This window comes from Scomber japonicus, chromosome 8 (genome assembly GCF_027409825.1).
Source record: "Scomber japonicus isolate fScoJap1 chromosome 8, fScoJap1.pri, whole genome shotgun sequence".
Lineage (NCBI taxonomy): Eukaryota > Metazoa > Chordata > Actinopteri > Scombriformes > Scombridae > Scomber > Scomber japonicus.
In genome coordinates, this window is record NC_070585.1 from 19,245,480 (window position 1) to 19,272,551 (window position 27,072).

At 42.1% G+C, this 27,072-nt stretch overlaps 1 protein-coding gene and 35 non-coding genes across 36 annotated transcripts in view; 1 reads left to right on the top strand and 35 right to left on the bottom strand.

Annotated features, from left to right (window-relative positions):
• fermt3b (FERM domain containing kindlin 3b) overlaps positions 1–27,072 on the top strand; it is a 38,408-nt gene that overhangs the window by 6,631 nt on the left and 4,705 nt on the right. The window contains exons 4-9 of the mRNA XM_053323265.1: positions 23,195–23,311; positions 23,499–23,667; positions 25,196–25,298; positions 25,432–25,539; positions 26,130–26,261; positions 26,680–26,726. Coding sequence (XP_053179240.1) covers positions 23,195–23,311; positions 23,499–23,667; positions 25,196–25,298; positions 25,432–25,539; positions 26,130–26,261; positions 26,680–26,726 — 676 coding nt within the window. The remainder of the gene's footprint in view (positions 1–23,194; positions 23,312–23,498; positions 23,668–25,195; positions 25,299–25,431; positions 25,540–26,129; positions 26,262–26,679; positions 26,727–27,072) is intronic.
• Positions 231–302, bottom strand: trnaw-cca (transfer RNA tryptophan (anticodon CCA)). Its single transcript has one exon. It is a non-coding gene; the product is annotated as a tRNA-Trp (tRNA).
• On the bottom strand, positions 779–850 carry trnaw-cca (transfer RNA tryptophan (anticodon CCA)). The gene has a single exon. It is a non-coding gene; the product is annotated as a tRNA-Trp (tRNA).
• trnaw-cca (transfer RNA tryptophan (anticodon CCA)) lies at positions 1,924–1,995 on the bottom strand. Its single transcript has one exon. It is a non-coding gene; the product is annotated as a tRNA-Trp (tRNA).
• trnaw-cca (transfer RNA tryptophan (anticodon CCA)) lies at positions 2,469–2,540 on the bottom strand. The gene has a single exon. It is a non-coding gene; the product is annotated as a tRNA-Trp (tRNA).
• Positions 2,930–3,001, bottom strand: trnaw-cca (transfer RNA tryptophan (anticodon CCA)). Its single transcript has one exon. It is a non-coding gene; the product is annotated as a tRNA-Trp (tRNA).
• trnaw-cca (transfer RNA tryptophan (anticodon CCA)) lies at positions 3,478–3,549 on the bottom strand. Its single transcript has one exon. It is a non-coding gene; the product is annotated as a tRNA-Trp (tRNA).
• On the bottom strand, positions 3,939–4,010 carry trnaw-cca (transfer RNA tryptophan (anticodon CCA)). The gene has a single exon. It is a non-coding gene; the product is annotated as a tRNA-Trp (tRNA).
• On the bottom strand, positions 4,487–4,558 carry trnaw-cca (transfer RNA tryptophan (anticodon CCA)). The gene has a single exon. It is a non-coding gene; the product is annotated as a tRNA-Trp (tRNA).
• Positions 5,632–5,703, bottom strand: trnaw-cca (transfer RNA tryptophan (anticodon CCA)). Its single transcript has one exon. It is a non-coding gene; the product is annotated as a tRNA-Trp (tRNA).
• On the bottom strand, positions 6,177–6,248 carry trnaw-cca (transfer RNA tryptophan (anticodon CCA)). The gene has a single exon. It is a non-coding gene; the product is annotated as a tRNA-Trp (tRNA).
• On the bottom strand, positions 6,638–6,709 carry trnaw-cca (transfer RNA tryptophan (anticodon CCA)). Its single transcript has one exon. It is a non-coding gene; the product is annotated as a tRNA-Trp (tRNA).
• trnaw-cca (transfer RNA tryptophan (anticodon CCA)) lies at positions 7,186–7,257 on the bottom strand. The gene has a single exon. It is a non-coding gene; the product is annotated as a tRNA-Trp (tRNA).
• trnaw-cca (transfer RNA tryptophan (anticodon CCA)) lies at positions 8,332–8,403 on the bottom strand. The gene has a single exon. It is a non-coding gene; the product is annotated as a tRNA-Trp (tRNA).
• Positions 9,480–9,551, bottom strand: trnaw-cca (transfer RNA tryptophan (anticodon CCA)). The gene has a single exon. It is a non-coding gene; the product is annotated as a tRNA-Trp (tRNA).
• On the bottom strand, positions 10,026–10,097 carry trnaw-cca (transfer RNA tryptophan (anticodon CCA)). Its single transcript has one exon. It is a non-coding gene; the product is annotated as a tRNA-Trp (tRNA).
• trnaw-cca (transfer RNA tryptophan (anticodon CCA)) lies at positions 10,487–10,558 on the bottom strand. Its single transcript has one exon. It is a non-coding gene; the product is annotated as a tRNA-Trp (tRNA).
• Positions 11,037–11,108, bottom strand: trnaw-cca (transfer RNA tryptophan (anticodon CCA)). Its single transcript has one exon. It is a non-coding gene; the product is annotated as a tRNA-Trp (tRNA).
• Positions 12,183–12,254, bottom strand: trnaw-cca (transfer RNA tryptophan (anticodon CCA)). Its single transcript has one exon. It is a non-coding gene; the product is annotated as a tRNA-Trp (tRNA).
• Positions 12,728–12,799, bottom strand: trnaw-cca (transfer RNA tryptophan (anticodon CCA)). The gene has a single exon. It is a non-coding gene; the product is annotated as a tRNA-Trp (tRNA).
• trnaw-cca (transfer RNA tryptophan (anticodon CCA)) lies at positions 13,189–13,260 on the bottom strand. Its single transcript has one exon. It is a non-coding gene; the product is annotated as a tRNA-Trp (tRNA).
• trnaw-cca (transfer RNA tryptophan (anticodon CCA)) lies at positions 14,339–14,410 on the bottom strand. Its single transcript has one exon. It is a non-coding gene; the product is annotated as a tRNA-Trp (tRNA).
• Positions 14,884–14,955, bottom strand: trnaw-cca (transfer RNA tryptophan (anticodon CCA)). The gene has a single exon. It is a non-coding gene; the product is annotated as a tRNA-Trp (tRNA).
• trnaw-cca (transfer RNA tryptophan (anticodon CCA)) lies at positions 15,345–15,416 on the bottom strand. Its single transcript has one exon. It is a non-coding gene; the product is annotated as a tRNA-Trp (tRNA).
• trnaw-cca (transfer RNA tryptophan (anticodon CCA)) lies at positions 15,892–15,963 on the bottom strand. The gene has a single exon. It is a non-coding gene; the product is annotated as a tRNA-Trp (tRNA).
• Positions 16,353–16,424, bottom strand: trnaw-cca (transfer RNA tryptophan (anticodon CCA)). The gene has a single exon. It is a non-coding gene; the product is annotated as a tRNA-Trp (tRNA).
• Positions 16,901–16,972, bottom strand: trnaw-cca (transfer RNA tryptophan (anticodon CCA)). The gene has a single exon. It is a non-coding gene; the product is annotated as a tRNA-Trp (tRNA).
• Positions 18,047–18,118, bottom strand: trnaw-cca (transfer RNA tryptophan (anticodon CCA)). The gene has a single exon. It is a non-coding gene; the product is annotated as a tRNA-Trp (tRNA).
• trnaw-cca (transfer RNA tryptophan (anticodon CCA)) lies at positions 18,593–18,664 on the bottom strand. Its single transcript has one exon. It is a non-coding gene; the product is annotated as a tRNA-Trp (tRNA).
• Positions 19,054–19,125, bottom strand: trnaw-cca (transfer RNA tryptophan (anticodon CCA)). Its single transcript has one exon. It is a non-coding gene; the product is annotated as a tRNA-Trp (tRNA).
• Positions 19,587–19,658, bottom strand: trnaw-cca (transfer RNA tryptophan (anticodon CCA)). Its single transcript has one exon. It is a non-coding gene; the product is annotated as a tRNA-Trp (tRNA).
• On the bottom strand, positions 20,734–20,805 carry trnaw-cca (transfer RNA tryptophan (anticodon CCA)). Its single transcript has one exon. It is a non-coding gene; the product is annotated as a tRNA-Trp (tRNA).
• trnaw-cca (transfer RNA tryptophan (anticodon CCA)) lies at positions 21,282–21,353 on the bottom strand. Its single transcript has one exon. It is a non-coding gene; the product is annotated as a tRNA-Trp (tRNA).
• On the bottom strand, positions 21,827–21,898 carry trnaw-cca (transfer RNA tryptophan (anticodon CCA)). Its single transcript has one exon. It is a non-coding gene; the product is annotated as a tRNA-Trp (tRNA).
• trnaw-cca (transfer RNA tryptophan (anticodon CCA)) lies at positions 22,288–22,359 on the bottom strand. Its single transcript has one exon. It is a non-coding gene; the product is annotated as a tRNA-Trp (tRNA).
• Positions 22,627–22,698, bottom strand: trnaw-cca (transfer RNA tryptophan (anticodon CCA)). Its single transcript has one exon. It is a non-coding gene; the product is annotated as a tRNA-Trp (tRNA).

Below are 27,072 nucleotides of genomic sequence, written 5' to 3' on the forward strand. Positions count from 1 at the left end.
AGGCCACAAGCCAATGGGTGACGTCACGGATGTTACGTCCATTTCTTTTATACAGTCTATGGTTGCAACACAGAGTCTGTCACAACCTGCAATAGTCATGTAATTAGCTGACAAGTTGTGATCAGACCACATGAGACGCATGGAAATGCCAGGTGCAAACAAGGCCACAGACATTGCAGTTGCTTGTAAGTGTAACAACTCACTCAGTATATGCTTTAAAGCTTAAATTTTGACCCTGACGTGATTTGAACACGCAACCTTCTGATCTGGAGTCAGACGCGCTACCGTTGCGCCACAGAGTCTGATGTAGACTGCAATAATCATGTAATTAACTGACAAGTCAGAAAACCAGAAGCCAGGATAGAAAACATTTTTGTGATGAATTGTTGTTTTTTGCATAGGATGTCTTGGTTGAAGAGTTTCAAAGTAGATTGTTACAGTTTGTAAGAGCATGGTGCACTGAATGTATCAGTAAGACAGTAGGTTGTTACCAGAAGAAGTGCACAGCAGCATATATACAAAGTTGTTGTTGTAACAACACATTGAGTATATGTCAGAAATGCCAAATTTTAACCCTGACATGATTTGAACATGCAGCCTTCTGATCTGGAGTCAGACGCGCTACCGTTACAACCTGCAATAGTCATGTAATTAGCTGACAAGTTGTGATCAGACCACATGAGACGCATGGAAATGCCAAGTGCAAACAAGGCCACAGACAATGCAGTTGCTTGTAAGTGTAACAACTCATTCAGTATATGCTTTAAAGCTTAAATTCTGACCCTGACGTGATTTGAACACGCAACCTTCTGATCTGGAGTCAGACGCGCTACCGTTGCGCCACAGAGTCTGATGTAGACTGCAATAATCATGTAATTAAATGACAAGTTGAAAACCAGAAGCCAGGATAAAAAACATTTTTGTGATGAATTGTTGTTTTTTGCATAGGATGTCTTGGTTGAAGAGTTTCAAAGTAGATTGTTATAGTTTGTAAGAGCATGGTGCACTGAATGTATCAGTAAGACAGTAGGTTGTTACCAGAAGAAGTGCACAGCAGTATATATACAAGGTTGTTGTAACAACACATTTAGTATCTGTCAGAGAAATGCCAATTTTTGACCCTGACTTGATTTGAACACGCAACCTTCTGATGTAGACTCAGACGCGCTACCGTCGCACCCAGGTGGGGAGTTCCGGTCCTCTGAAATGAGGCCAACGTGGAAGTAACTTAGAGCTGCATTCTATCAAAAGGCCAGCAGGGGGTGACCGTTTTGTGTTCAAAAGGACTTCCGTCTCTATACAAGTCAATGGAGAATTCACCAATTTCTCACTTGATTTCTAACCTCAGTAAACGTTATCAAAATGTGTTTATGGTCTCAATCGCTAGTTTAAAGCCTTCTTCAATGCAGTCTGGTTTTCATTTGTGAAAATTTGGCCTCCCTGATTTTATATTTGACGATAAAGCAGCGGTGCATTGGGGCGTGGCTAAGTCGTGATTGACAGGTTGATTGACCAATGTCCTCGAGATCCAGCCCTCGCAACCAATCACCACCTCCCCACTCCGCCATTGGCTCCGCCCATGACTTCGCCTCATGCCCATATAAGTAGAATCCGTGTTCTTTTTTTCCCGGCATGCACCTGAAATTTTCAAGATGGCGCTGCCTAGATTCGAAACTATTGCCTTCCGAGCAGCAGGCCACAAGCCAATGGGTGACGTCACGGATGTTAGGTCCATTTCTTTTATACAGTCTATGGTTGCAACACAGAGTCTGTCACAACCTGCAATAGTCATGTAATTAGCTGACAAGTTGTGATCAGACCACATGAGACGCATGGAAATGCCAGGTGCAAACAAGGCCACAGACAATGCAGTTGCTTGTAAGTGTAACAACTCACTCAGTATATGCTTTAAAGCTTAAATTTTGACCCTGACGTGATTTGAACACGCAACCTTCTGATCTGGAGTCAGACGCGCTACCGTTGCGCCACAGAGTCTGATGTAGACTGCAATAATCATGTAATTAACTGACAAGTCGAAAACCAGAAGCCAGGATAAAAACCATTTTTGTGATGAATTGTTGTTCTTTGCATAGGATGTCTTGGTTGAAGAGTTTCAAAGTAGATTGTTACAGTTTGTAATAGCACGGTGCACTGAATGTATCAGTAAGACAGTAGGTTGTTACCAGAAGAAGTGCACAGCAGTATATACAAAGTTGTTGTTGTAACAACACATTGAGTATATGTCAGAAATACCAAATTTTAACCCTGACATGATTTGAACATGCAGCCTTCTGATCTGGAGTCAGACGCGCTACCGTTACAACCTGCAATAGTCATGTAATTAGCTGACAAGTTGTGATCAGACCACATGAGACGCATGGAAATGCCAAGTGCAAACAAGGCCACAGACAATGCAGTTGCTTGTAAGTGTAACAACTCATTCAGTATATGCTTTAAAGCTTAAATTCTGACCCTGACGTGATTTGAACATGCAACCTTCTGATCTGGAGTCAGACGCGCTACCGTTGCGCCACAGAGTCTGATGTAGACTGCAATAATCACTAACTCCGCCATTGGCTCCGCCCATGACTTCGCCTCATGCCCATCTAAGTAGAATCCGTGTTCTTTTTTTCCCGGCATGCACCTGAAATTTTCAAGATGGCGCTGCCTAGATTCGAAACTGTTGCCTTCCGAACAGCAGGCCACAAGCCAATGGGTGACGTCACGGATGTTAGGTCCATTTCTTTTATACAGTCTATGGTTGCAACACAGAGTCTGTCACAACCTGCAATAGTCATGTAATTAGCTGACAAGTTGTGATCAGACCACATGAGACGCATGGAAATGCCAGGTGCAAACAAGGCCACAGACATTGCAGTTGCTTGTAAGTGTAACAACTCACTCAGTATATGCTTTAAAGCTTAAATTTTGACCCTGACGTGATTTGAACACGCAACCTTCTGATCTGGAGTCAGACGCGCTACCGTTGCGCCACAGAGTCTGATGTAGACTGCAATAATCATGTAATTAACTGACAAGTCAGAAAACCAGAAGCCAGGATAGAAAACATTTTTGTGATGAATTGTTGTTCTTTGCATAGGATGTCTTGGTTGAAGAGTTTCAAAGTAGATTGTTACAGTTTGTAAGAGCATGGTGCACTGAATGTATCAGTAAGACAGTAGGTTGTTACCAGAAGAAGTGCACAGCAGCATATATACAAAGTTGTTGTTGTAACAACACATTGAGTATATGTCAGAAATACCAAATTTTAACCCTGACATGATTTGAACATGCAGCCTTCTGATCTGGAGTCAGACGCGCTACCGTTACAACCTGCAATAGTCATGTAATTAGCTGACAAGTTGTGATCAGACCACATGAGACGCATGGAAATGCCAAGTGCAAACAAGGCCACAGACAATGCAGTTGCTTGTAAGTGTAACAACTCATTCAGTATATGCTTTAAAGCTTAAATTCTGACCCTGACGTGATTTGAACATGCAACCTTCTGATCTGGAGTCAGACGCGCTACCTTTGCGCCACAGAGTCTGATGTAGACTGCAATAATCACTAACTCCGCCATTGGCTCCGCCCATGACTTCGCCTCATGCCCATATAAGTAGAATCCGTGTTCTTTTTTTCCCGGCATGCACCTGAAATTTTCAAGATGGCGCTGCCTAGATTCGAAACTGTTGCCTTCCGAACAGCAGGCCACAAGCCAATGGGTGACGTCACGGATGTTACGTCCATTTCTTTTATACAGTCTATGGTTGCAACACAGAGTCTGTCACAACCTGCAATAGTCATGTAATTAGCTGACAAGTTGTGATCAGACCACATGAGACGCATGGAAATGCCAGGTGCAAACAAGGCCACAGACATTGCAGTTGCTTGTAAGTGTAACAACTCACTCAGTATATGCTTTAAAGCTTAAATTTTGACCCTGACGTGATTTGAACACGCAACCTTCTGATCTGGAGTCAGACGCGCTACCGTTGCGCCACAGAGTCTGATGTAGACTGCAATAATCATGTAATTAACTGACAAGTCAGAAAACCAGAAGCCAGGATAGAAAACATTTTTGTGATGAATTGTTGTTTTTTGCATAGGATGTCTTGGTTGAAGAGTTTCAAAGTAGATTGTTACAGTTTGTAAGAGCACGGTGCACTGAATGTATCAGTAAGACAGTAGGTTGTTACCAGAAGAAGTGCACAGCAGCATATATACAAAGTTGTTGTTGTAACAACACATTGAGTATATGTCAGAAATGCCAAATTTTAACCCTGACATGATTTGAACATGCAGCCTTCTGATCTGGAGTCAGACGCGCTACCGTTACAACCTGCAATAGTCATGTAATTAGCTGACAAGTTGTGATCAGACCACATGAGACGCATGGAAATGCCAAGTGCAAACAAGGCCACAGACAATGCAGTTGCTTGTAAGTGTAACAACTCATTCAGTATATGCTTTAAAGCTTAAATTCTGACCCTGACGTGATTTGAACACGCAACCTTCTGATCTGGAGTCAGACGCGCTACCGTTGCGCCACAGAGTCTGATGTAGACTGCAATAATCATGTAATTAAATGACAAGTTGAAAACCAGAAGCCAGGATAAAAAACATTTTTGTGATGAATTGTTGTTTTTTGCATAGGATGTCTTGGTTGAAGAGTTTCAAAGTAGATTGTTATAGTTTGTAAGAGCATGGTGCACTGAATGTATCAGTAAGACAGTAGGTTGTTACCAGAAGAAGTGCACAGCAGCATATATACAAGGTTGTTGTAACAACACATTTAGTATCTGTCAGAGAAATGCCAATTTTTGACCCTGACTTGATTTGAACACGCAACCTTCTGATGTAGACTCAGACGCGCTACCGTCGCACCCAGGCGGGGAGTTCCGGTCCTCTGAAATGAGGCCAACGTGGAAGTAACTTAGAGCTGCATTCTATCAAAAGGCCAGCAGGGGGCGACCGTTTTGTGTTCAAAAGGACTTCCGTCTCTATACAAGTCAATGGAGAATTCACCAATTTCTCACTTGATTTCTAACCTCAGTAAACGTTATCAAAATGTGTTTATGGTCTCAATCGCTAGTTTAAAGCCTTCTTCAATGCAGTCTGGTTTTCATTTGTGAAAATTTGGCCTCCCTGATTTTATATTTGACGATAAAGCAGCGGTGCATTGGGGCGTGGCTAAGTCGTGATTGACAGGTTGATTGACCAATGTCCTCGAGATCCAGCCCTCGCAACCAATCACCACCTCCCCACTCCGCCATTGGCTCCGCCCATGACTTCGCCTCATGCCCATATAAGTAGAATCCGTGTTCTTTTTTTCCCGGCATGCACCTGAAATTTTCAAGATGGCGCTGCCTAGATTCGAAACTATTGCCTTCCGAGCAGCAGGCCACAAGCCAATGGGTGACGTCACGGATGTTAGGTCCATTTCTTTTATACAGTCTATGGTTGCAACACAGAGTCTGTCACAACCTGCAATAGTCATGTAATTAGCTGACAAGTTGTGATCAGACCACATGAGACGCATGGAAATGCCAGGTGCAAACAAGGCCACAGACAATGCAGTTGCTTGTAAGTGTAACAACTCACTCAGTATATGCTTTAAAGCTTAAATTTTGACCCTGACGTGATTTGAACACGCAACCTTCTGATCTGGAGTCAGACGCGCTACCGTTGCGCCACAGAGTCTGATGTAGACTGCAATAATCATGTAATTAACTGACAAGTCGAAAACCAGAAGCCAGGATAAAAACCATTTTTGTGATGAATTGTTGTTCTTTGCATAGGATGTCTTGGTTGAAGAGTTTCAAAGTAGATTGTTACAGTTTGTAATAGCACGGTGCACTGAATGTATCAGTAAGACAGTAGGTTGTTACCAGAAGAAGTGCACAGCAGTATATACAAAGTTGTTGTTGTAACAACACATTGAGTATATGTCAGAAATACCAAATTTTAACCCTGACATGATTTGAACATGCAGCCTTCTGATCTGGAGTCAGACGCGCTACCGTTACAACCTGCAATAGTCATGTAATTAGCTGACAAGTTGTGATCAGACCACATGAGACGCATGGAAATGCCAAGTGCAAACAAGGCCACAGACAATGCAGTTGCTTGTAAGTGTAACAACTCATTCAATATATGCTTTAAAGCTTAAATTCTGACCCTGACGTGATTTGAACACGCAACCTTCTGATCTGGAGTCAGACGCGCTACCGTTGCGCCACAGAGTCTGATGTAGACTGCAATAATCACTAACTCCGCCATTGGCTCCGCCCATGACTTCGCCTCATGCCCATCTAAGTAGAATCCGTGTTCTTTTTTTCCCGGCATGCACCTGAAATTTTCAAGATGGCGCTGCCTAGATTCGAAACTGTTGCCTTCCGAACAGCAGGCCACAAGCCAATGGGTGACGTCACGGATGTTAGGTCCATTTCTTTTATACAGTCTATGGTTGCAACACAGAGTCTGTCACAACCTGCAATAGTCATGTAATTAGCTGACAAGTTGTGATCAGACCACATGAGACGCATGGAAATGCCAGGTGCAAACAAGGCCACAGACATTGCAGTTGCTTGTAAGTGTAACAACTCACTCAGTATATGCTTTAAAGCTTAAATTTTGACCCTGACGTGATTTGAACACGCAACCTTCTGATCTGGAGTCAGACGCGCTACCGTTGCGCCACAGAGTCTGATGTAGACTGCAATAATCATGTAATTAACTGACAAGTCAGAAAACCAGAAGCCAGGATAGAAAACATTTTTGTGATGAATTGTTGTTTTTTGCATAGGATGTCTTGGTTGAAGAGTTTCAAAGTAGATTGTTACAGTTTGTAAGAGCATGGTGCACTGAATGTATCAGTAAGACAGTAGGTTGTTACCAGAAGAAGTGCACAGCAGCATATATACAAAGTTGTTGTTGTAACAACACATTGAGTATATGTCAGAAATGCCAAATTTTAACCCTGACATGATTTGAACATGTAGCCTTCTGATCTGGAGTCAGACGTGCTACCGTTACAACCTGCAATAGTCATGTAATAAACTGACAAGTTGTGATCAGACCACATGAGACGCATGGAAATGCCAAGTGCAAACAAGGCCACAGACAATGCAGTTGCTTGTAAGTGTAACAACTCATTCAGTATATGCTTTAAAGCTTAAATTCTGACCCTGACGTGATTTGAACACGCAACCTTCTGATCTGGAGTCAGACGCGCTACCGTTGCGCCACAGAGTCTGATGTAGACTGCAATAATCATGTAATTAACTGACAAGTTGAAAACCAGAAGCCAGGATAAAAAACATTTTTGTGATGAATTGTTGTTTTTTGCATAGGATGTCTTGGTTGAAGAGTTTCAAAGTAGATTGTTACAGTTTGTAAGAGCATGGTGCACTGAATGTATCAGTAAGACAGTAGGTTGTTACCAGAAGAAGTGCACAGCAGCATATATACAAGGTTGTTGTAACAACACATTTAGTATCTGTCAGAGAAATGCCAATTTTTGACCCTGACTTGATTTGAACACGCAACCTTCTGATGTAGACTCAGACGCGCTACCGTCGCACCCAGGCGGGGAGTTCCGGTCCTCTGAAATGAGGCCAACGTGGAAGTAACTTAGAGCTGCATTCTATCAAAAGGCCAGCAGGGGGCGACCGTTTTGTGTTCAAAAGGACTTCCGTCTCTATACAAGTCAATGGAGAATTCACCAACTTCTCACTTGATTTCTAACCTCAGTAAACGTTATCAAAATGTGTTTATGGTCTCAATCGCTAGTTTAAAGCCTTCTTCAATGCAGTCTGGTTTTCATTTGTGAAAATTTGGCCTCCCTGATTTTATATTTGACGATAAAGCAGGGTGTGCATTGGGGCGTGGCTAAGTCGTGATTGACAGGTTGATTGACCAATGTCCTCGAGATCCAGCCCTCGCAACCAATCACCACCTCCCCACTCCGCCATTGGCTCCGCCCATGACTTCGCCTCATGCCCATATAAGTAGAATCCGTGTTCTTTTTTTCCCGGCATGCACCTGAAATTTTCAAGATGGCGCTGCCTAGATTCGAAACTATTGCCTTCCGAGCAGCAGGCCACAAGCCAATGGGTGACGTCACGGATGTTAGGTCCATTTCTTTTATACAGTCTATGGTTGCACCACAGAGACCGTCACAACCTGCAATAGTCATGTAATTAGCTGACAAGTTGTGATCAGACCACATGAGACGCATGGAAATGCCAGGTGCAAACAAGGCCACAGACAATGCAGTTGCTTGTAAGTGTAACAACTCACTCAGTATATGCTTTAAAGCTTAAATTTTGACCCTGACGTGATTTGAACACGCAACCTTCTGATCTGGAGTCAGACGCGCTACCGTTGCGCCACAGAGTCTGATGTAGACTGCAATAATCATGTAATTAACTGACAAGTCAGAAAACCAGAAGCCAGGATAGAAAACATTTTTGTGATGAATTGTTGTTTTTTGCATAGGATGTCTTGGTTGAAGAGTTTCAAAGTAGATTGTTACAGTTTGTAAGAGCATGGTGCACTGAATGTATCAGTAAGACAGTAGGTTGTTACCAGAAGAAGTGCACAGCAGCATATATACAAAGTTGTTGTTGTAACAACACATTGAGTATATGTCAGAAATGCCAAATTTTAACCCTGACATGATTTGAACACGCAACCTTCTGATGTAGACTCAGACGCGCTACCGTCGCACCCAGGCGGGGAGTTCCGGTCCTCTGAAATGAGGCCAACGTGGAAGTAACTTAGAGCTGCATTCTATCAAAAGGCCAGCAGGGGGCGACCGTTTTGTGTTCAAAAGGACTTCCGTCTCTATACAAGTCAATGGAGAATTCACCAACTTCTCACTTGATTTCTAACCTCAGTAAACGTTATCAAAATGTGTTTATGGTCTCAATCGCTAGTTTAAAGCCTTCTTCAATGCAGTCTGGTTTTCATTTGTGAAAATTTGGCCTCCCTGATTTTATATTTGACGATAAAGCAGGGTGTGCATTGGGGCGTGGCTAAGTCGTGATTGACAGGTTGATTGACCAATGTCCTCGAGATCCAGCCCTCGCAACCAATCACCACCTCCCCACTCCGCCATTGGCTCCGCCCATGACTTCGCCTCATGCCCATATAAGTAGAATCCGTGTTCTTTTTTTCCCGGCATGCACCTGAAATTTTCAAGATGGCGCTGCCTAGATTCGAAACTATTGCCTTCCGAGCAGCAGGCCACAAGCCAATGGGTGACGTCACGGATGTTAGGTCCATTTCTTTTATACAGTCTATGGTTGCACCACAGAGACCGTCACAACCTGCAATAGTCATGTAATTAGCTGACAAGTTGTGATCAGACCACATGAGACGCATGGAAATGCCAGGTGCAAACAAGGCCACAGACAATGCAGTTGCTTGTAAGTGTAACAACTCACTCAGTATATGCTTTAAAGCTTAAATTTTGACCCTGACGTGATTTGAACACGCAACCTTCTGATCTGGAGTCAGACGCGCTACCGTTGCGCCACAGAGTCTGATGTAGACTGCAATAATCATGTAATTAACTGACAAGTCGAAAACCAGAAGCCAGGATAAAAACCATTTTTGTGATGAATTGTTGTTCTTTGCATAGGATGTCTTGGTTGAAGAGTTTCAAAGTAGATTGTTACAGTTTGTAATAGCACGGTTCACTGAATGTATCAGTAAGACAGTAGGTTGTTACCAGAAGAAGTGCACAGCAGTATATACAAAGTTGTTGTTGTAACAACACATTGAGTATATGTCAGAAATGCCAAATTTTAACCCTGACATGATTTGAACATGCAGCCTTCTGATCTGGAGTCAGACGCGCTACCGTTACAACCTGCAATAGTCATGTAATTAGCTGACAAATTTGTGATCAGACCACATGAGACGCATGGAAATGCCAAGTGCAAACAAGGCCACAGACATTGCAGTTGCTTGTAAGTGTAACAACTCACTCAGTATATGCTTTAAAGCTTAAATTCTGACCCTGACGTGATTTGAACACGCAACCTTCTGATCTGGAGTCAGACGCGCTACCGTTGCGCCACAGAGTCTGATGTAGACTGCAATTATCACTAACTCCGGCATTGGCTCCGCCCATGACTTCGCCTCATGCCCATATAAGTAGAATCCGTGTTCTTTTTTTCCCGGCATGCACCTGAAATTTTCAAGATGGCGCTGCCTAGATTCGAAACTGTTGCCTTCCGAACAGCAGGCCACAAGCCAATGGGTGACGTCACGGATGTTACGTCCATTTCTTTTATACAGTCTATGGTTGCAACACAGAGTCTGTCACAACCTGCAATAGTCATGTAATTAGCTGACAAGTTGTGATCAGACCACATGAGACGCATGGAAATGCCAGGTGCAAACAAGGCCACAGACATTGCAGTTGCTTGTAAGTGTAACAACTCACTCAGTATATGCTTTAAAGCTTAAATTTTGACCCTGACGTGATTTGAACACGCAACCTTCTGATCTGGAGTCAGACGCGCTACCGTTGCGCCACAGAGTCTGATGTAGACTGCAATAATCATGTAATTAACTGACAAGTCAGAAAACCAGAAGCCAGGATAAAAAAAAAAAAATTTGTGATGAATTGTTGTTTTTTGCATAGGATGTCTTGGTTGAAGAGTTTCAAAGTAGATTGTTACAGTTTGTAAGAGCACGGTGCACTGAATGTATCAGTAAGACAGTAGGTTGTTACCAGAAGAAGTGCACAGCAGTATATACAAAGTTGTTGTTGTAACAACACATTGAGTATATGTCAGAAATGCCAAATTTGAACCCTGACATGATTTGAACATGCAGCCTTCTGATCTGGAGTCAGACGCGCTACCGTTACAACCTGCAATAGTCATGTAATTAGCTGACAAATTTGTGATCAGACCACATGAGACGCATGGAAATGCCAAGTGCAAACAAGGCCACAGACAATGCAGTTGCTTGTAAGTGTAACAACTCATTCAGTATATGCTTTAACGCTTAAATTCTGACCCTGACGTGATTTGAACACGCAACCTTCTGATCTGGAGTCAGACGCGCTACCGTTGCGCCACAGAGTCTGATGTAGACTGCAATAATCATGTAATTAAATGACAAGTTGAAAACCAGAAGCCAGGATAAAAAACATTTTTGTGATGAATTGTTGTTTTTTGCATAGGATGTCTTGGTTGAAGAGTTTCAAAGTAGATTGTTATAGTTTGTAAGAGCATGGTGCACTGAATGTATCAGTAAGACAGTAGGTTGTTACCAGAAGAAGTGCACAGCAGCATATATACAAAGTTGTTGTAACAACACATTTAGTATCTGTCAGAGAAATGCCAATTTTTGACCCTGACTTGATTTGAACACGCAACCTTCTGATATAGACTCAGACGCGCTACAGTTGCACCCAGGCGGGGAGTTCCGGTCCTCTGAAATGAGGCCAATGTGGAAGTAACTTAGAGCTGCATTCTATCAAAAGGCCAGCAGGGGGTGACCGTTTTGTGTTCAAAAGGACTTCCGTCTCTATACAAGTCAATGGAGAATTCACCAATTTCTCACTTGATTTCTAACCTCAGTAAACGTTATCAAAATGTGTTTATGGTCTCAATCGCTAGTTTAAAGCCTTCTTCAATGCAGTCTGGTTTTCATTTGTGAAAATTTGGCCTCCCTGATTTTATATTTGATGATAAAGCAGGGTGTGCATTGGGGCGTGGCTAAGTCGTGATTGACAGGTTGATTGACCAATGTCCTCGAGATCCAGCCCTCGCAACCAATCACCACCTCCCCACTCCGCCATTGGCTCCGCCCATGACTTCGCCTCATGCCCATATAAGTAGAATCCGTGTTCTTTTTTTCCCGGCATGCACCTGAAATTTTCAAGATGGCGCTGCCTAGATTCGAAACTATTGCCTTCCGAGCAGCAGGCCACAAGCCAATGGGTGACGTCACGGATGTTAGGTCCATTTCTTTTATACAGTCTATGGTTGCACCACAGAGACCGTCACAACCTGCAATAGTCATGTAATTAGCTGACAAGTTGTGATCAGACCACATGAGACGCATGGAAATGCCAGGTGCAAACAAGGCCACAGACAATGCAGTTGCTTGTAAGTGTAACAACTCACTCAGTATATGCTTTAAAGCTTAAATTTTGACCCTGACGTGATTTGAACACGCAACCTTCTGATCTGGAGTCAGACGCGCTACCGTTGCGCCACAGAGTCTGATGTAGACTGCAATAATCATGTAATTAACTGACAAGTCGAAAACCAGAAGCCAGGATAAAAACCATTTTTGTGATGAATTGTTGTTCTTTGCATAGGATGTCTTGGTTGAAGAGTTTCAAAGTAGATTGTTACAGTTTGTAATAGCACGGTGCACTGAATGTATCAGTAAGACAGTAGGTTGTTACCAGAAGAAGTGCACAGCAGTATATACAAAGTTGTTGTTGTAACAACACATTGAGTATATGTCAGAAATACCAAATTTTAACCCTGACATGATTTGAACATGCAGCCTTCTGATCTGGAGTCAGACGCGCTACCGTTACAACCTGCAATAGTCATGTAATTAGCTGACAAGTTGTGATCAGACCACATGAGACGCATGGAAATGCCAAGTGCAAACAAGGCCACAGACAATGCAGTTGCTTGTAAGTGTAACAACTCATTCAGTATATGCTTTAAAGCTTAAATTCTGACCCTGACGTGATTTGAACACGCAACCTTCTGATCTGGAGTCAGACGCGCTACCGTTGCGCCACAGAGTCTGATGTAGACTGCAATTATCACTAACTCCGGCATTGGCTCCGCCCATGACTTCGCCTCATGCCCATATAAGTAGAATCCGTGTTCTTTTTTTCCCGGCATGCACCTGAAATTTTCAAGATGGCGCTGCCTAGATTCGAAACTGTTGCCTTCCGAACAGCAGGCCACAAGCCAATGGGTGACGTCACGGATGTTACGTCCATTTCTTTTATACAGTCTATGGTTGCAACACAGAGTCTGTCACAACCTGCAATAGTCATGTAATTAGCTGACAAGTTGTGATCAGACCACATGAGACGCATGGAAATGCCAGGTGCAAACAAGGCCACAGACATTGCAGTTGCTTGTAAGTGTAACAACTCACTCAGTATATGCTTTAAAGCTTAAATTTTGACCCTGACGTGATTTGAACACGCAACCTTCTGATCTGGAGTCAGACGCGCTACCGTTGCGCCACAGAGTCTGATGTAGACTGCAATAATCATGTAATTAACTGACAAGTCAGAAAACCAGAAGCCAGGATAAAAAAAAAAATTTTTGTGATGAATTGTTGTTTTTTGCATAGGATGTCTTGGTTGAAGAGTTTCAAAGTAGATTGTTACAGTTTGTAAGAGCATGGTGCACTGAATGTATCAGTAAGACAGTAGGTTGTTACCAGAAGAAGTGCACAGCAGCATATATACAAAGTTGTTGTAACAACACATTTAGTATCTGTCAGAGAAATGCCAATTTTTGACCCTGACTTGATTTGAACACGCAACCTTCTGATATAGACTCAGACGCGCTACCGTTGCACCCAGGCGGGGAGTTCCGGTCCTCTGAAATGAGGCCAACGTGGAAGTAACTTAGAGCTGCATTCTATCAAAAGGCCAGCAGGGGGTGACCGTTTTGTGTTCAAAAGGACTTCCGTCTCTATACAAGTCAATGGAGAATTCACCAATTTCTCACTTGATTTCTAACCTCAGTAAACGTTATCAAAATGTGTTTATGGTCTCAATCGCTAGTTTAAAGCCTTCTTCAATGCAGTCTGGTTTTCATTTGTGAAAATTTGGCCTCCCTGATTTTATATTTGATGATAAAGCAGGGTGTGCATTGGGGCGTGGCTAAGTCGTGATTGACAGGTTGATTGACCAATGTCCTCGAGATCCAGCCCTCGCAACCAATCACCACCTCCCCACTCCGCCATTGGCTCCGCCCATGACTTCGCCTCATGCCCATATAAGTAGAATCCGTGTTCTTTTTTTCCCGGCATGCACCTGAAATTTTCAAGATGGCGCTGCCTAGATTCGAAACTATTGCCTTCCGAGCAGCAGGCCACAAGCCAATGGGTGACGTCACGGATGTTAGGTCCATTTCTTTTATACAGTCTATGGTTGCACCACAGAGACCGTCACAACCTGCAATAGTCATGTAATTAGCTGACAAGTTGTGATCAGACCACATGAGACGCATGGAAATGCCAGGTGCAAACAAGGCCACAGACAATGCAGTTGCTTGTAAGTGTAACAACTCATTCAGTATATGCTTTAAAGCTTAAATTTTGACCCTGACGTGATTTGAACACGCAACCTTCTGATCTGGAGTCAGACGCGCTACCGTTGCGCCACAGAGTCTGATATAGACTGCAATAATCATGTAATTAACTGACAAGTTGAAAACCAGAAGCCAGGATAAAAAACATTTTTGTGATGAATTGTTGTTCTTTGCATAGGATGTCTTGGTTGAAGAGTTTCAAAGTAGATTGTTACAGTTTGTAATAGCATGGTGCACTGAATGTATCAGTAAGACAGTAGGTTGTTACCAGAAGAAGTGCACAGCAGTATATACAAAGTTGTTGTTGTAACAACACATTGAGTATATGTCAGAAATACCAAATTTTAACCCTGACATGATTTGAACATGCAGCCTTCTGATCTGGAGTCAGACGCGCTACCGTTACAACCTGCAATAGTCATGTAATTAGCTGACAAGTTGTGATCAGACCACATGAGACGCATGGAAATGCCAAGTGCAAACAAGGCCACAGACAATGCAGTTGCTTGTAAGTGTAACAACTCATTCAGTATATGCTTTAAAGCTTAAATTCTGACCCTGACGTGATTTGAACACGCAACCTTCTGATCTGGAGTCAGACGCGCTACCGTTGCGCCACAGAGTCTGATGTAGACTGCAATTATCACTAACTCCGGCATTGGCTCCGCCCATGACTTCGCCTCATGCCCATATAAGTAGAATCCGTGTTCTTTTTTTCCCGGCATGCACTTGAAATTTTCAAGATGGCGCTGCCTAGATTCGAAACTGTTGCCTTCCGAACAGCAGGCCACAAGCCAATGGGTGACGTCACGGATGTTACGTCCATTTCTTTTATACAGTCTATGGTTGCAACACAGAGTCTGTCACAACCTGCAATAGTCATGTAATTAGCTGACAAGTTGTGATCAGACCACATGAGACGCATGGAAATGCCAGGTGCAAACAAGGCCACAGACATTGCAGTTGCTTGTAAGTGTAACAACTCACTCAGTATATGCTTTAAAGCTTAAATTTTGACCCTGACGTGATTTGAACACGCAACCTTCTGATCTGGAGTCAGACGCGCTACCGTTGCGCCACAGAGTCTGATGTAGACTGCAATAATCATGTAATTAACTGACAAGTCGAAAACCAGAAGCCAGGATAAAAACCATTTTTGTGATGAATTGTTGTTCTTTGCATAGGATGTCTTGGTTGAAGAGTTTCAAAGTAGATTGTTATAGTTTGTAAGAGCACGGTGCACTGAATGTATCAGTAAGACAGTAGGTTGTTACCAGAAGAAGTGCACAGCAGCATATATACAAAGTTGTTGTTGTAACAACACATTGAGTATATGTCAGAAATACCAAATTTTAACCCTGACATGATTTGAACATGCAGCCTTCTGATCTGGAGTCAGACGCGCTACCGTTACAACCTGCAATAGTCATGTAATTAGCTGACAAGTTGTGATCAGACCACATGAGACGCATGGAAATGCCAAGTGCAAACAAGGCCACAGACAATGCAGTTGCTTGTAAGTGTAACAACTCATTCAGTATATGCTTTAAAGCTTAAATTCTGACCCTGACGTGATTTGAACATGCAACCTTCTGATCTGGAGTCAGACGCGCTACCTTTGCGCCACAGAGTCTGATGTAGACTGCAATAATCACTAACTCCGCCATTGGCTCCGCCCATGACTTCGCCTCATGCCCATATAAGTAGAATCCGTGTTCTTTTTTTCCCGGCATGCACCTGAAATTTTCAAGATGGCGCTGCCTAGATTCGAAACTGTTGCCTTCCGAACAGCAGGCCACAAGCCAATGGGTGACGTCACGGATGTTACGTCCATTTCTTTTATACAGTCTATGGTTGCAACACAGAGTCTGTCACAACCTGCAATAGTCATGTAATTAGCTGACAAGTTGTGATCAGACCACATGAGACGCATGGAAATGCCAGGTGCAAACAAGGCCACAGACATTGCAGTTGCTTGTAAGTGTAACAACTCACTCAGTATATGCTTTAAAGCTTAAATTTTGACCCTGACGTGATTTGAACACGCAACCTTCTGATCTGGAGTCAGACGCGCTACCGTTGCACCACAGAGTCTGATGTAGACTGCAATAATCATGTAATTAACTGACAAGTCAGAAAACCAGAAGCCAGGATAGAAAACATTTTTGTGATGAATTGTTGTTTTTTGCATAGGATGTCTTGGTTGAAGAGTTTCAAAGTAGATTGTTATAGTTTGTAATAGCACGGTGCACTGAATGTATCAGTAAGACAGTAGGTTGTTACCAAAAGAAGCGCACAGCAGCATATATACAAAGTTGTTGTTGTAACAACACATTGAGTATATGTCAGAAATGCCAAATTTTAACCCTGACATGATTTGAACATGCAGCCTTCTGATCTGGAGTCAGACGCGCTACCGTTACAACCTGCAATAGTCATGTAATTAGCTGACAAGTTGTGATCAGACCACATGAGACGCATGGAAATGCCAAGTGCAAACAAGGCCACAGACATTGCAGTTGCTTGTAAGTGTAACAACTCACTCAGTATATGCTTTAAAGCTTAAATTCTGACCCTGACGTGATTTGAACACGCAACCTTCTGATCTGGAGTCAGACGCGCTACCGTTGCGCCACAGAGTCTGATGTAGACTGCAATAATCATGTAATTAAATGACAAGTTGAAAACCAGAAGCCAGGATAAAAAACATTTTTGTGATGAATTGTTGTTTTTTGCATAGGATGTCTTGGTTGAAGAGTTTCAAAGTAGATTGTTATAGTTTGTAAGAGCATGGTGCACTGAATGTATCAGTAAGACAGTAGGTTGTTACCAGAAGAAGTGCACAGCAGCATATATACAAAGTTGTTGTAACAACACATTTAGTATCTGTCAGAGAAATGCCAATTTTTGACCCTGACTTGATTTGAACACGCAACCTTCTGATATAGACTCAGACGCGCTACCGTTGCACCCAGGCGGGGAGTTCCGGTCCTCTGAAATGAGGCCAATGTGGAAGTAACTTAGAGCTGCATTCTATCAAAAGGCCAGCAGGGGGCGACCGTTTTGTGTTCAAAAGGACTTCCGTCTCTATACAAGTCAATGGAGAATTCACCAATTTCTCACTTGATTTCTAACCTCAGTAAACGTTATCAAAATGTGTTTATGGTCTCAATCGCTAGTTTAAAGCCTTCTTCAATGCAGTCTGGTTTTCATTTGTGAAAATTTGGCCTCCCTGATTTTATATTTGATGATAAAGCAGGGTGTGCATTGGGGCGTGGCTAAGTCGTGATTGACAGGTTGATTGACCAATGTCCTCGAGATCCAGCCCTCGCAACCAATCACCACCTCCCCACTCCGCCATTGGCTCCGCCCATGACTTCGCCTCATGCCCATATAAGTAGAATCCGTGTTCTTTTTTTCCCGGCATGCACCTGAAATTTTCAAGATGGCGCTGCCTAGATTCGAAACTATTGCCTTCCGAGCAGCAGGCCACAAGCCAATGGGTGACGTCACGGATGTTAGGTCCATTTCTTTTATACAGTCTATGGTTGCACCACAGAGACCGTCACAACCTGCAATAGTCATGTAATTAGCTGACAAGTTGTGATCAGACCACATGAGACGCATGGAAATGCCAGGTGCAAACAAGGCCACAGACAATGCAGTTGCTTGTAAGTGTAACAACTCATTCAGTATATGCTTTAAAGCTTAAATTTTGACCCTGACGTGATTTGAACACGCAACCTTCTGATCTGGAGTCAGACGCGCTACCGTTGCGCCACAGAGTCTGATGTAGACTGCAATAATCATGTAATTAACTGACAAGTTGAAAACCAGAAGCCAGGATAAAAAAACATTTTTGTGATGAATTGTTGTTCTTTGCATAGGATGTCTTGGTTGAAGAGTTTCAAAGTAGATTGTTACAGTTTGTAATAGCACGGTGCACTGAATGTATCAGTAAGACAGTAGGTTGTTACCAGAAGAAGTGCACAGCAGTATATACAAAGTTGTTGTTGTAACAACACATTGAGTATATGTCAGAAATACCAAATTTTAACCCTGACATGATTTGAACATGCAGCCTTCTGATCTGGAGTCAGACGCGCTACCGTTACAACCTGCAATAGTCATGTAATTAGCTGACAAGTTGTGATCAGACCACATGAGACGCATGGAAATGCCAAGTGCAAACAAGGCCACAGACAATGCAGTTGCTTGTAAGTGTAACAACTCATTCAGTATATGCTTTAAAGCTTAAATTCTGACCCTGACGTGATTTGAACACGCAACCTTCTGATCTGGAGTCAGACGCGCTACCGTTGCGCCACAGAGTCTGATGTAGACTGCAATAATCACTAACTCCGGCATTGGCTCCGCCCATGACTTCGCCTCATGCCCATATAAGTAGAATCCGTGTTCTTTTTTTCCCGGCATGCACCTGAAATTTTCAAGATGGCGCTGCCTAGATTCGAAACTGTTGCCTTCCGAACAGCAGGCCACAAGCCAATGGGTGACGTCACGGATGTTACGTCCATTTCTTTTATACAGTCTATGGTTGCAACACAGAGTCTGTCACAACCTGCAATAGTCATGTAATTAGCTGACAAGTTGTGATCAGACCACATGAGACGCATGGAAATGCCAGGTGCAAACAAGGCCACAGACATTGCAGTTGCTTGTAAGTGTAACAACTCACTCAGTATATGCTTTAAAGCTTAAATTTTGACCCTGACGTGATTTGAACACGCAACCTTCTGATCTGGAGTCAGACGCGCTACCGTTGCGCCACAGAGTCTGATGTAGACTGCAATAATCATGTAATTAACTGACAAGTCAGAAAACCAGAAGCCAGGATAGAAAACATTTTTGTGATGAATTGTTGTTCTTTGCATAGGATGTCTTGGTTGAAGAGTTTCAAAGTAGATTGTTATAGTTTGTAAGAGCATGGTGCACTGAATGTATCAGTAAGACAGTAGGTTGTTACCAGAAGAAGTGCACAGCAGCATATATACAAAGTTGTTGTTGTAACAACACATTGAGTATATGTCAGAAATGCCAAATTTTAACCCTGACATGATTTGAACATGCAGCCTTCTGATCTGGAGTCAGACGCGCTACCGTTACAACCTGCAATAGTCATGTAATTAGCTGACAAGTTGTGATCAGACCAAACAAACAAGGCAAACAAGGCCACAGACATTGCAGTTGCTTGTAAGTGTAACAACTCATTCAGTATATGCTTTAAAGCTTAAATTCTGACCCTGACGTGATTTGAACACGCAACCTTCTGATCTGGAGTCAGACGCGGTACCGTTGCGCCACAGAGTCTGATGTAGACTGCAATAATCATGTAATTAAATGACAAGTTGAAAACCAGAAGCCAGGATAAAAAACATTTTTGTGATGAATTGTTGTTTTTTGCATAGGATGTCTTGGTTGAAGAGTTTCAAAGTAGATTGTTATAGTTTGTAAGAGCATGGTGCACTGAATGTATCAGTAAGACAGTAGGTTGTTACCAGAAGAAGTGCACAGCAGCATATATACAAAGTTGTTGTAACAACACATTTAGTATCTGTCAGAGAAATGCCAATTTTTGACCCTGACTTGATTTGAACACGCAACCTTCTGATATAGACTCAGACGCGCTACCGTTGCACCCAGGCGGGGAGTTCCGGTCCTCTGAAATGAGGCCAATGTGGAAGTAACTTAGAGCTGCATTCTATCAAAAGGCCAGCAGGGGGCGACCGTTTTGTGTTCAAAAGGACTTCCGTCTCTATACAAGTCAATGGAGAATTCACCAATTTCTCACTTGATTTCTAACCTCAGTAAACGTTATCAAAATGTGTTTATGGTCTCAATCGCTAGTTTAAAGCCTTCTTCAATGCAGTCTGGTTTTCATTTGTGAAAATTTGGCCTCCCTGATTTTATATTTGATGATAAAGCAGGGTGTGCATTGGGGCGTGGCTAAGTCGTGATTGACAGGTTGATTGACCAATGTCCTCGAGATCCAGCCCTCGCAACCAATCACCACCTCCCCACTCCGCCATTGGCTCCGCCCATGACTTCGCCTCATGCCCATATAAGTAGAATCCGTGTTCTTTTTTTCCCGGCATGCACCTGAAATTTTCAAGATGGCGCTGCCTAGATTCGAAACTATTGCCTTCCGAGCAGCAGGCCACAAGCCAATGGGTGACGTCACGGATGTTAGGTCCATTTCTTTTATACAGTCTATGGTTGCACCACAGAGACCGTCACAACCTGCAATAGTCATGTAATTAGCTGACAAGTTGTGATCAGACCACATGAGACGCATGGAAATGCCAGGTGCAAACAAGGCCACAGACAATGCAGTTGCTTGTAAGTGTAACAACTCATTCAGTATATGCTTTAAAGCTTAAATTATTGACCCTGACGTGATTTGAACACGCAACCTTCTGATCTGGAGTCAGACTCGCTACCGTTGCGCCACAGAGTCTGATGTAGACTGCAATAATCATGTAATTAACTGACAAGTCAGAAAACCAGAAGCCAGGATAGAAAACATTTTTGTGATGAATTGTTGTTCTTTGCATAGGATGTCTTGGTTGAAGAGTTTCAAAGTAGATTGTTATAGTTTTTAAGAGCATGGTGCACTGAATGTATCAGTAAGACAGTAGGTTGTTACCAGAAGAAGTGCACAGCAGCATATATACAAAGTTGTTGTTGTAACAACACATTGAGTATATGTCAGAAATGCCAAATTTTAACCCTGACATGATTTGAACATGCAGCCTTCTGATCTGGAGTCAGACGCGCTACCGTTACAACCTGCAATAGTCATGTAATTAGCTGACAAGTTGTGATCAGACCACATGAGACGCATGGAAATGCCAAGTGCAAACAAGGCCACAGACATTGCAGTTGCTTGTAAGTGTAGCAACTCACTCAGTATATGCTTTAAAGCTTAAATTTTGACCCTGACGTGATTTGAACACGCAACCTTCTGATCTGGAGTCAGACGCGCTACCGTTGCGCCACAGAGTCTGATGTAGACTGCAATAATCATGTAATTAACTGACAAGTCGAAAACCAGAAGCCAGGATAAAAACCATTTTTGTGATGAATTGTTGTTCTTTGCATAGGATGTCTTGGTTGAAGAGTTTCAAAGTAGATTGTTACAGTTTGTAATAGCACGGTGCACTGAATGTATCAGTAAGACAGTAGGTTGTTACCAGAAGAAGTGCACAGCAGTATATACAAAGTTGTTGTTGTAACAACACATTGAGTATATGTCAGAAATACCAAATTTTAACCCTGACATGATTTGAACATGCAGCCTTCTGATCTGGAGTCAGACGCGCTACCGTTACAACCTGCAATAGTCATGTAATTAGCTGACAAGTTGTGATCAGACCACATGAGACGCATGGAAATGCCAAGTGCAAACAAGGCCACAGACAATGCAGTTGCTTGTAAGTGTAACAACTCATTCAGTATATGCTTTAAAGCTTAAATTCTGACCCTGACGTGATTTGAACACGCAACCTTCTGATCTGGAGTCAGACGCGCTACCGTTGCGCCACAGAGTCTGATGTAGACTGCAATAATCACTAACTCCGGCATTGGCTCCGCCCATGACTTCGCCTCATGCCCATATAAGTAGAATCCGTGTTCTTTTTTTCCCGGCATGCACCTGAAATTTTCAAGATGGCGCTGCCTAGATTCGAAACTGTTGCCTTCCGAACAGCAGGCCACAAGCCAATGGGTGACGTCACGGATGTTACGTCCATTTCTTTTATACAGTCTATGGTTGCAACACAGAGTCTGTCACAACCTGCAATAGTCATGTAATTAGCTGACAAGTTGTGATCAGACCACATGAGACGCATGGAAATGCCAGGTGCAAACAAGGCCACAGACATTGCAGTTGCTTGTAAGTGTAACAACTCACTCAGTATATGCTTTAAAGCTTAAATTTTGACCCTGACGTGATTTGAACACGCAACCTTCTGATCTGGAGTCAGACGCGCTACCGTTGCGCCACAGAGTCTGATGTAGACTGCAATAATCATGTAATTAACTGACAAGTCAGAAAACCAGAAGCCAGGATAGAAAACATTTTTGTGATGAATTGTTGTTTTTTGCATAGGATGTCTTGGTTGAAGAGTTTCAAAGTAGATTGTTACAGTTTGTAAGAGCATGGTGCACTGAATGTATCAGTAAGACAGTAGGTTGTTACCAGAAGAAGTGCACAGCAGCATATATACAAAGTTGTTGTAACAACACATTTAGTATCTGTCAGAGAAATGCCAATTTTTGACCCTGACGTGATTTGAACACGCAACCTTCTGATCTGGAGTCAGACGCTCTACCGTTGCGCCACAGAGTCTGATGTACACTGCAATAATCATGTAATTAACTGACAAGTCGAAAACCAGAAGCCAGGATAAAAACCATTTTTGTGATGAATTGTTGTTCTTTGCATAGGATGTCTTGGTTGAAGAGTTTCAAAGTAGATTGTTACAGTTTGTAATAGCACGGTGCACTGAATGTATCAGTAAGACAGTAGGTTGTTACCAGAAGAAGTGCACAGCAGCATATATACAAAGTTGTTGTTGTAACAACACATTGAGTATATGTCAGAAATGCCAAATTTTAACCCTGACATGATTTGAACATGCAGCCTTCTGATGTGGAGTCAGACATGCTACCATCGCACCACAGAGTCTGATGTAGACTGCAATGATCATGTAATTAACTGACAAGTCGAAAACCAGAGGCACTGATCAGCATTTGTAGATATCATCTGTGTCTCAGCCCAACAGTTCAGTAATTCAGTAAGAAAACTAATGATTTTCACAAACTGTTCTCTATTAAATCCACAGGCATCCGTCGCCCTGAGGAGCTTTCACTCCTTCGACCCATAGAGGAGAAGAAGAAGAAGAAAGATAAAGACGCTGCTGAGGAGATTTATGACCTGACCCAGGTGCCCCTCTCCTCGGGTACCGTCATCACACTTCATTCACAAAACACTTTCAGTACCTGTGTTTGGCATGAGCTCCTCAAACTGCTTTATGGACAGAAATTGAACCATATATTATAATGTGTATTTTCTGTATTGAGAGGTGAGAGATTTTTTTACGTCTTGGAAAAACTGTAGTTAAATGTTACTGTACACTTGTGTTGTAGCATCCCGGCCCAGTTTGTATAACGGCATGCCGGCTCATTTTGCTGACTCATCTGAGATGGAGGCCATCTACAAGATGCTGTCAGTCACCCAGCCTCCCCCCGCCCCTGAGGCCATAGCCAAGCTGTACCGCCCAGCCAGCGTTGTGGACAAAGCCCACATCAACGGCAGGTATGTCTACGCACATACCTGTATAGTTAACCCCTCCTTTAAAGGGGATGTATCATGCTTTTTCTGGTATGAGTCTGGCTTTCATGGTGATTAAACACATTTAAGGGGTATAATATTATGTTGTCAATGCACAGTATTTTGACCCCTCACTGGACCAACTCTGTAAATGTACAATCATCTTGACATCGTCTGATGACGTGGACACCCGCAAGCTGCAAACATGAGAATCTGTCACTTAACCATCAATTCCATATGACATGAGTGAAGCATAAGTCTATGGAAAAAGCTCGTCTAGGCTAGTTGATGATTTTTATGACAAGAACAAAAATGTGAAAACTGCACTGTCTCACCATTTTTTTCTTTTCAAATACATGTTATGCGGCCTCTGAAAGCCTTGCTCCACTTTCCATTTTTAACAAACAGGTTGATTTAAACATTGTGTACTTGTAATATACTTTATATGTTCATGTACATGTTTGGCCTTTCTGGCTGTCATAAAAAATCAAAGTTATACTTTTCAAGCATTTATTGTCTGAATGAGGGCTGTCATTATTCAGCTCGAACAGCTGCATGTCGTTTGGCTAATTAGACTTCTCCTCATGAATATGAGTGCTTGTGCAGACCAATTACCTGGGAGGCATGTTGGTTCAGTGATTATCGCTGTTGCCTCACAAAGAGAGGGACCCTGGTTTGAACCTAATTGCAGCAAACTTCCTTAGTGGCTAAAAGATGCTCCTGTTGTCACCTTTTACCTAAGCACAGGCCTGGTAAATGAGGTTGTTTGATTTAACACAAGTTTCTTCTGCCTCAGTATATGTTGTCAAGCTAATTAAACATATTTCACATATACATATATACATATATATATAAACCCTAAATGGGGGAGTATCTTTTGATGAATGGTGTTCATCCCTCCAGTAGAGTTCAGAGAATCAATAACAAGGAGCAGTTAAGCTGTTCTGGCAGCACATGGTGACCCAACAGCTTAATAAGACACTTTATGTTGGGTTTTCCTTTAAAAAAAAAAAAAAGGAAGTATTTTAGAAAACAGTATTTTAGATCTTCTCTCTTCTTTTTTGTCTCAGTTTCTCTGCCTTTCTCGAGATGAAGTTTGAATTCTATCCACATCCACTGCATACAAGACCCTTTGACCTTCTGGCAGAAGTGAAGCAGGGAGCAATGAAATTTGGTCATGATTGGTCAGCTCGAGATGTATAATAGAGACAGGTGTGAACGGCATGAATGTATCGCTGCTGTCTACTATTGAGACGCATGTTAGTGGCAGGTGTAAATGGAGCCGAAAGGTGCTAAATAAGAACAGGATAGAACTGGAAAACAGTATTTTAGATCTTCTCTTCTTTTTTGTCTCAGTTTCTCTGCCTTTCTCAAGATTAAGTTTGAATTCTATCCACATGAATATGTAATAACCTTAAATGCAAGTATTAACAGAAATAAGTAAAATGGAAAACATCCCTTGTAAATACATAAGAATTTACATAAGAGCTCAAATATTCTCTCTGTCTCTCAGGTGGTTGGACTCATCCCGTTGTCTCATGCAACAGGGCTTCCAGGAAAACGACCGAATCTGGCTTCGCTTCAAATACTTTGCCTTCTATGATATAGAACCCAAGGTCTGTGTGTGTATCCATATTGTTATTATATACAGTATGTTTTATGTGTTTGACATTACATCCCCCACTTGACTTTCCTCTCCATCATATAGTCTGTGTTCAGAATGTGTGATTTTTGGGGGGTTTTTTTCAGTACGATGTGGTGCGTCTGACACAGCTGTATGAGCAGGCTCGCTGGGCCATCCTGCTGGAAGACATCGACTGCACCGAGGAGGAGATGATGCTTTTTGGAGCTCTGCAGGTAGATCAGACTGATGCTGAAGGAGAAACATGTGCACCAACAAAACAAAATGTTGAAAAAACAAGTGTCCATTTCCCATGAAACTCTTATTAAAATGTACCCATATTTATATACAAATATGATCATTGATATGAATATGTGTAATGTAGATATTGCTTTTTTATTTAGTTTGACAGGTTATTTTATACGTTTTTAATCTAATCCAGACAACAAAGGGTTTCAGTCTTCAAATCTAGTCAAAAGATTCTGAGTCAAATTATCTTTGACAACAAATCCAGGAAACATGATTTAGAGCAGAATAATGAAACAACTGTGTGCCACGGTTTTGTATTTTTTGTTTTGCTTTATTGCTATTTGTAATTATGTTACTGATAAAACAAAAAAATATATACATACATATTGGCAGACCATATCAAATCTGTCTCCTACTGTGACCATACAAATCGACTTGAAGCCAGTCTAAGTTTTTTATAAAAACCTGATGATCTCAGTATCCAGATGATATAAGCAGGAACACAATTTAAGCTCTTTTCTCCTTTAACATTAAAATAATTTGGTGTCTCTGTTCTCTCACACACAAACTTGTGTAGTACCACATCAGTAAGGTGTCTCAGTCAGAGCCCCAGATTCTGACCAACAATGCAGCCATGGATGACCTGGACTCAGCGCTGCAGTCCCTGGAGGTCAAGATGGAGGGAGAGAGCTCTGCGTCAGAGTTACTGGTAAGACACACTGAATGCATTTTTCTGATATTGAGGGTCACTTATGTCCAGATTACAATGAAGTTGTCTCATCCTAATGCTGATGGATGTAGTAGATATTGATTCCACTATTTATGCCTTTATGTTGAAACTTCCACTTCTTCCTTTGCATTCTTTAAGATGCCATTAATTTACTATTGGAGGCTCCACAATTAATTTTAATTATTAATTTAAATAAACATAACACATTTACTTTCTCACTTTTATAGATTTTTACTATAGATTATACCCCTGTTAGGACTAACACACAAGCAAACAAGGATTTTCTATAGAAAGAACAGAAAATAATTTAAGCAAAAATGTTCTATTGCTCTTCATGTGATCAAGAGAGAAATACCATATACGAAAATGAATGAAAAAAGTTGTGTTTTTCATCCAGGAAAACATGACTGCACCAGAACTCAACGACTATCTGAAACTATTCAGGTGAGGTTCATTTTCCAACTACTTACATACTCGAGTACACATGCATTACTTTCTTTTAAACTAAATACAACAACTCAAGTACTGGCATGCTACTTCATAGACTAGAATGGAATAGAATAGAATGGGATGGAAGACAATACAATAAAAGGGAATGGAATGGTATTAAATAGAATACAATACAATTATTGTCATTGACCCTGTTTACACCTGGCATTAACAGGCTTCTTGTCTTGGTGGTTTAAACCACCACCAAGGCACACTGTGATCCGATTGCTCAAACCATACGTAAAAGCTAATGTGTCCTGATGCGTCTCTGGCAAGGATATAAGAGGAAAATATGTCATCA